This window comes from Athene cunicularia, assembly GCF_003259725.1.
Source record: "Athene cunicularia isolate RWA chromosome 9 unlocalized genomic scaffold, athCun1 chr9_part2, whole genome shotgun sequence".
Lineage (NCBI taxonomy): Eukaryota > Metazoa > Chordata > Aves > Strigiformes > Strigidae > Athene > Athene cunicularia.
Genome location: NW_020799111.1, coordinates 822,002 through 830,186, shown reverse-complemented (window position 1 = coordinate 830,186; position 8,185 = coordinate 822,002). Strand labels below are relative to the sequence as shown.

Here is an 8,185-nt window from a genome sequence, read left to right as displayed (position 1 = left end):
GGGGGGGGGGGGGGGGAGGGAAATCAGCCTCTTTTTTTTGCCCTGACTGTGGTTACACATTGCCATCGGATGCTGCACTCATACACTGCATTTATAGGATCAGCATCCTACCCAGAACTGACGCCCACACCACGCTGTCAGACTGCAAGTTAAATACCCACGTGTCTGGGAGGTGTCTAGTGAGCATCTCCGCAGCCAGACATCCCAACCCACCTCTTGGAGCAGCTGTAGGAACATTCTACACTCTGCCTGGTAAAAAAAAAACACACAAGAATGGGCTGTGGTGGGCTAGTCAAACTTATTTTTCCACATCCTACACTTATCCTCAAATTAAAAGCAGAGACAGCAAATCAGTTTGGATAAACAGAGGCCCCATCTCAGGATTTTCAGCACAATCTCCAAACCAAGAGAGGTTCAGAAAAAATTGCTAGACGGATCTGAGCATCTCAGGCTCTCCCTTGGCCAGCCACAAGAGCCTTAAAAGTTTTGGTTTCCACCCAAAGGTGCCCCATCTCCAGCTCACAGTTTAACCAGGATAAAAGCCAGACTGTGCTCCCACTGCCCTTCCCCAGCAGGGACGGGCAGTGCCAAGCATCCAGCCGGGTGTGATTGTGGGGGCATTGTTTCTGAGGCATTTGCTACATGGTTTTTGGAGTGTTTTTTGTTCTATAAAGTTTCATCTCTGAGGCATGTCCACATATTGCTGCGTTGGTCCTTTCCCTCATCTCTCCTGCTGGGACAGGTTATGGTCTCATGGTTTGCAGAGGTCTGGCTCCCCTCTGGGTTCCTAGGCAGTCTCTGGTTCACCCCATAGGGCAATCCCACATGGATGCAAGGGAGATGGGCGGCCCACGGGCAGCAGGGCCAGGGTTGTCCCCCAAAAACCCCCACAGGATGGGGAGGGGGTCCAAGAAGGAGCAGGGCTGGCACCTGACATGGGGCACAGACTGTCCAGGTGCCAAACCTGCGGCCAACACCTTCTGGATTTGAATCAGGTGCCCCTTCCTTATCTGCTGTTTGCAACTCAGTAAACAGGGACAGACCTTCCTGCTCAAGCTCCTGCCAAGGTGACCCAGGGCAGGGACACTTTTACAACCAGAGCAGTGCATCGGCCTCTGCCCACCTGCATGAAGAACAGAGCCTGCTCTGGAGCATGCACCCTGTGATTGCTCTGAAAAGCCATGGTGCATCAGGAATAGATTCAGCTCAGGACTTTTCCACCCTGAGAAGTCCTGCAAAATTGACTATTTTCTGCAAAATGTACAAACTGGCTGTTTTAAGCAGGGGTGGGGGGAGACCTCTGGGCACAGTACACAGGCACACAACCAGTGGCCCAGCTCGAGGGACACTGCACATGGGATTGTCCCAGCCCCTGCTCTTCCCCACAGAGACATCCCTGGGTTGCAGCACCCATGGAATACAATGGTATTGCCTGGGGGGAGCCCAATTTACCTAGCAGGTGTTTCCACCCAAATTACCCCCCTTTCAGAGCAGACAGCAAGCAGGGCAGTGTCAGTTTGGGCATCTCCACGGTGTCTCCCATTTTCAGAATAGCTGATGTCCCCCCACAGACCTCACAGGAATGATATCACTCACCCAAATGCCAATCACAACATTTATTTTTATTATTATTTCCACAAACTGTAATTTTATCTTTGAGAATATTTCATGTAGACACAGAGAGGGGCCCTGGGATTCACTTCCTCGCCCACACCAGCTGCATACCAGCTGCCTGGGTCTCGTTTTTACCCACAAACACTTTGTGCAGTGTTTATTGATGCCTCACAGCACACGAAACTCAGGCTCAGCACCGCATTCACAGAGCAGCAGGGTCTTCTGTGGCCAGTGAACTCCCTTTCCCTTGAGAATTTTAATTTCCTCTCCAAGAACTGCCAGGTTCAGCCCGTGCAATTCAACGACCTCAGTTTAACTCAAAGAACACCAATTTTTGACAAATATCTGTTTAGTGACCCAAAAGATCAAACCCTGCTTCCTCCTCACCTTAAGTTTACAAGGCAGTTACTGGTTTATGCTTTGCTTTTATGGCTGTAAGAGACCCAGTCAGACTATTTCAAGTGTTGTACAATGCAATAACCTGGGAGTTGCTCAAGCCTACCCACATAATGGTCCTGACTTTCTGTAAGTTTCCTGGCAATATAAGATGACCAGCAATTTATGCAAAAGCATTAGTTTTTTTTCCCCACACTGAGCCACTGATGAAGGCTTGAAACATTTTGGGCTCTCCCAGGAGACTTTCAAAGCTATTCCCAAAGGAGCTCAGGGATTCAGACATCTTGCAAGACCAGCTTGCAATGTGTTAAAAAAAAATAAAAATCTCATCCTGCGGTAGGGACCAAACGGGCAGGACAAATGCTGGGTGAGATAAGCAGCAAAATCCTCCACACCAAGAAACCCACTCTCGGGAGAGGGGCTGCAGGGACCTCCTCGAGCCCCTGTCTGTGGCTCAGGCACAAGGCTCAGAGTTGCTCTTCTCCCCTTCCCTCTTCTGTCGCCGTTCATCACCCTCCACATGAGCCGCCACCCTTGCCTTGGGTATCTTATATTTGCTCTTCTGCCTGTAAAGGAGGTTTTTCTGGAAGAATCGTGGGATGTTGCCTTGGTGCAGAATGAGTGCAGCGAGCATCCCTGAAATGAGAGCATGGACCCCTTCTGTGTGCTGCATCAAGCATCTCCACCCACCCTACAGCTGAGCAGTGATTTTCAGGTCCTTGCCACAACCTTCATCATGGCCAAAAAGTAGCTCAGCACCACTGAAGTCTCCACTAACAGCTGGAAGAACCTTGCTATATTACTTTAAGGATAAATTTAACCATTGTGTCCTTAATGTAATAAGCAAGGCTTATTTAGACCCAAAAGGGCCATAAACCACACCACCAGTCTTCTGTCCCCACTCTCTGCATTTGAGGCAGCATGTGTCCAGCTCCCCATGGTCATCCTGAAGCTGTGGACAATCTCAACACCATAGTTCAGCCTATGGTTGCTCTAAACCATCTTTGCTTTGATTTCCCCCAAACTTTAGCCTCAGGGAGAGTTTTGCCTATGTCCTATGCTATCCAATTTTCAAACCAATTTCTACAAAGAGATGAGTCAGGAGTGACAGGAAAGTGAGGCAGAAAAGGACACTTGTCACTGGCAAGACCCAAGTTCAGGTCTTTGCCAGGAGCAGTTTGTATAATGTTCGGCCTTTCTGCCTTGCCCATTGCCCCCCATCCCAGCCCCTGCCCTCCAGTACCTCCCAGGCAGATATCACCTGTGAGGGGCCCCAGCCAGTAAACCTGGATGTAGTCCCAAAAGGTGCTCCCTGAGCAGTGGAAGGTGGTGGCTGTGGCCAGGGCAGGGTTGAAGAAGGCCCCCGTGAATGGTCCAGCTGCATGGGAAGAGAAACATGGCCATCAGTCTCACTTGCATCCTTTGAAAAACCAACAAAGTGCTGGGCCAGGAGACTCATGACCTCTCCTGCCGGTCAGGACCATCTCCGCTGTTGCCCAGCTCCAGAGCTGCATCTCCAGGACTGTGTCATAGCAGCACACAGGGAAATCCCAGACTTGTCGCCCTGAGCTTTGTGGGAAGCAGAAATGCTCAGTGTGGGACTGAGGGGTTGCATTACAGGACGTTTAAAGAAAGTGCTCCCAGTTTGGGGCTGAGCTATGGCTTCTGGTGTGCCAACATTTCAGCTGTTGCATGTATCCTGAACTGCAGTATTCATCCCAAAATAAATATTCCTCAAAATAAGTAGAAAACAAACATCTTGGTAATCATTGTCTCTCATCTTGGAAGATGAAAAAGGGACCATTTCTCCCCCACAGATTAGGCATTTTTCTAATTTACTTAGAAAAAGAAAGGCAGGTGCTGCTCACCTGTGTAGGTCAGGAAGGTGACAGTTGCTGCCAGGGCAGGGACCTGGTACATCAGGTGACTCTGGCACAGCTTGAGAAGAACAAGGTGGAAAAAGAAAGCGCAGGTGCCTTCCACAAAGGCAGCATGGTACAGAGCTGTGTGGATGGAGGAGCTGCACTCTGATGCTATCAGGTTCTGGATGAAGTGGAAATGCGTCAGTTCCCACGACCAGTAGAGCTTAGTGAGAGCCCAGCCCATGACCATGCCCGCACCTTGGGCCAGCAGCTTGGCAGCAGTTGCTGCAAGGCTGGACTCAAGGAGCAGGAACTCCTGGACAGAGATGGTCGGGTTGGCAGATGCTCCATCAAAAGAGGCACCGTGAACTGCGAAAAGGAGGAAAAGCAGAGTCAGAACCACATCTGGGCCAAAGCCACCACCCCACAGGCCGATCTCCATCAGCATCCTCAGTTCAAGGCAGCTCATGCACAACTGTAACGAGCCAGCAAGTTCTCTGGCAAGGCAGCTGTATGCTCCAGGAGACAAAAGCCTCTTGGAAAGCTGCCTGAGTGCCTGGCACACCCCAAAAACCAGGAAAAAAAAAGCAATGGAGACATTCAGGCCAGCCATAGCCAAGGCTACATGGAGGAGAGAGAATGAACCAAACCGTGGGAAAGAACAGAGAAAGCTTCTGTACCTGCTCTTTATAAAGCTGCGTGTAAGCAAACGTGGCACAGCCCAACAGGCTTGGGAAATACCACATGTGCTGCCTTCTCCTTTGCAGAGAAATTCCTGCTGCCACAGGGAGCTGATGGGCTCACCCACAGCTGGATCAGCCAAGTTGTTTGTCCCAGCACACAGGTGCCAGTGTTATATCTGCCACATGGTTGCTGAGCCTCCAAGCCACAGCATTCATATCCGAGAACTTGCAGCAGCTCCCCAGAGCTGCTCAGGTCTTCCCGAAGGAGCAGACACCTTCATTTTGTTTCTGCTTGGCATCATAAAACACAACCTACTGCCCCAATCCCAAAGCCTGGGAGGCGAGGGGACTCTTAGGAAGCCAGCAATCCATGTAAGGGGGTCACATTTCTCCAGGGCAGAGCCACTCTAAGCCACAGTAAAGTCTATCTTTAGCCAATGTGAAAGCCTAGCTTGCTTACTGCTTCCTATCCTTGTCTTAAGACCTCACCTCATTTGGTGGGGGTGGTGCTAATTGCACATGCCATTGGTCTGCAGGTGGCATTTTAGTGACAAGTGACATTTCGACTTCTCCTGCTGGTAACTCCCAGCTCCACAAAACCACCTCATGGTGTCATTACCTGACCCCTGAAACCCACACCATCTTAACACATTTGGGTTAGACCTTTGAATACATGATGAAGTCAACAAGCAATCACAGGTGACAATATATGTCACGTTTGTTTCATGCATGACTTGAGTGATTGCATCCCCAGCACAAGCTCCCACCAGGTCACTGGGGAACTCCAGACTCCCACTGCCAGGATCTGTGGGAAGAAAAAGGATGGTGAGTGATGGAACATGCAGGAGCGACACAGGCCATGGCAGGAAGGGTGGGATGGGGTGGATAATGTCACATTATCAGTCTCTCATGGTTAACAGAGCATGAACGTTTCATTAAGGGTCTTCTGGGTCACCTTCCTGCTCTGCAACAGAGATTACACCAAACCTGAGCCCACGTTTCCCATCCCTACAGTCAGAATTGCATCTCCTCAATCACTGGCACGCTGCAGAGATGAACGTACCCAGAGCATGCTCTGCTGTCACGGGAACAAGCGGTGGGTGAGATATACCGTGAAACAGCTGCTGGGCATTGGGACCACCACGCTGGGTACACCATGCCCACACCAAAGCCTGCTCCTGCACCCCTGCACAGGTAGCACTAGCAGGTAATGAGGCTCCTCTCACCACCCCCCTGCATGCGAGGAGCCAACAGCTTTTACTAATGCCATTTTATTTCCTCCCCTAGTCATTTATAAAATAAATTACTAGGAGACACAAGTTTGAGGCACGCTTGAGCCAGGGATGAGGCACAATACAGCTCAAGCTGCCTAAGATCAACACAGACCAACCCATGAAAACCAGGAGTGTAGGCTTCAAAGGTGTCGGAGCTGCTCGGCCTCCCTCCCTTATAGACCTTGCCGCAGCAGAAAAGAAATACATTTTTGTAGGGCACTTTGGACATGTTTGTGAAGGTCACGGCCAGCCTCATCACCTCCTCCTGCAACACCCTCCCTCCCCTCAGCCTCATTTCCACAGTCATTTCTATCACCAAGTGCCCACCCCAGGGTGGTTTTGGGAAGGTCCCCAGCGATCATCGCACACAGCACTTGCTCTGGAGACCTTGGGAAGATTCTAAGGAGAGGGATCACACTGCAAACAGCCCATCGTCCAAGTGCTCCTCTCCCTCCCACCAGAACTGCCCTGGGTATCATAATTTTACCATTTTTAACCCATTTCTCTCTCCAGGAGAGTGGATGAGCATGAATCACCTCAAATGAGCAAATGACCTTGCCCAAATAAAGAAGATGAAACATGTTTTAGGAGACCCATAAAATTAGTATTTTTGGCCTCTGGAAAATTCACCTCTGGTAGCATCAAAATGCTACTCATCACTACAGAACAGACCACAAAAATATTTAACATCACAATCCAATGTTTTTTTCTCCCTCCCCTACTTTTGTGTTCCTCAAAAGTAGAGAAACTACTTAGTAAAGTTTTATCTTTAGAAACAAAACCTTACAAAGACCCAGCGACCAGACAAAAACCAAGTCCCTGGAAGAGACCCACTGGCTCATGGGACACAGGAGATAGATAGTCAGTTTGCACAGAGGAACGTCACAGATCTTTGCATGCCACATCTCAACCCCTTCTATGAGCATTTGAACCTTGGTTTCAAGAGAGGGTTTTGCTAGAGCAGAGAAGAGCTTTCTAACAGCTCCCCTCTGGGGAGCATCTCAGCCACCGAGCAGAGTGCATCCAGATCAACAAAAAAAAGGGGTGTCAACCCATGTCCCCTGCACTAATATTTCTAGCTACTCTTACAAGAGAAAGCTACCATGCACTACTGCCTAAGAAGCAAGTGCATTCTAGTCCCCTTCCTCCAAACACAGCTGTGACATGGAAAGCATTGTGACATCCACGGTAAAACTGGAAAAAAAGTCCCAGCATCTCTTCCTTCCCATGAGAACTGATTTTTTGCCTTCTTTTCAAGCATTTCCAAGCTGAGCCTTAGGAAGTAAGTGTTCAGAAGTCTTTAAAGACTATTTCCCATCCATTGCCTGTAATTATGCCCATGGCACATCCTGCAATTGTGAGACACTTAACCCGGGCTGGAGAGAGGAGCTGGAAGCTGTTGCTTACAAGGATAATTATGGGATTTAACGAGGCCAGTGACAGATACACAAGCAGCTCGTTTCCTACATTGCTTTACTGCCGACAGCAGAAGGGGGCATGCTGCAAGCTCAGTACTAGAGCTCAACTTCAGGCCACTACAAAGGCAAAACCCCTTGAGGAGTCCACATAGCTTTGCACAGCTGCTCTCTGAGAAACAAGACCATCTGAAAATTCAGATACTCCCACCAAAAGCCACGTTTCTGTGGCTGGAATATCAGTGTCTTTTCTAAAGCAAATCTGCTTTCAGTGCTGTCAAGAACTACAGCAGCTTAAAAGGCAGATATTTTAAACAGGGTTTTTTAGCCATGGGATAGGAACAAGGGGGTATTTCCACTGTTAAGTAAAATAAACACTCTCCAAAAACACTTAAGGGTAACAAAAGCTGAACAGAACCACTCTAATGCCACACCCCCACCTCCCCCCATGCTATTTTCACCCCCAAAGAAGCAATAACTACAGCTGAATAAAGTTGTAAGGTTATTTAAGGAGAGTATTACTGGGCAGGGGGTTGGATAAGAGCTTTCCAAGAACAGCCACCTGTTATCAGCTGCTGTGACAAGGCTGCAGAAACCCAGCAGGTTTCCTCCCACAGGCAGCCAGATGAAAACGGCTGAAAGACACCTACAAGTTAGTTGTGCTTCGTGGAAATACCCGAATCCTTAGAAAAAGCATTTGCTGGGAGGAAAAAATAACAAAGATGGATCATCCTTAGCTCTAGAAACATTGGAGGTGAGGCGAGGGAGCCTCGAGGGAGACGGCTGTCCCCAGGAAGGGTATTCTGTTCCTCCTCCAGAAGAGCCTGTGGACATGCCCCAAGTCACATCAGCATTTCCTCCACTGATCCAGTTATAGCGAGACAGACTCATTATTCACAAGCCCTTCAGAAAACACCAGAAATGGGAGACACTGCCTTGAG

At 49.2% G+C, this 8,185-nt stretch overlaps 1 protein-coding gene across 1 annotated transcript; it reads right to left on the bottom strand.

The window, feature by feature from the left end:
• Positions 1 to 1,641: 1,641 nt before the first annotated feature.
• LOC113483649 (aquaporin-12-like) lies at positions 1,642 to 5,137 on the bottom strand. Its single transcript, XM_026855368.1, has 3 exons — positions 3,879 to 5,137; positions 3,272 to 3,388; positions 1,642 to 2,646 (listed from the first exon to the last, which is right to left on the bottom strand). Exons 1-3 carry the CDS (start codon positions 4,483 to 4,485, stop codon positions 2,465 to 2,467), a joined length of 906 nt encoding a protein of 301 aa, XP_026711169.1. The 5' UTR covers positions 4,486 to 5,137; the 3' UTR covers positions 1,642 to 2,464.
• Positions 5,138 to 8,185: the final 3,048 nt, after the last annotated feature.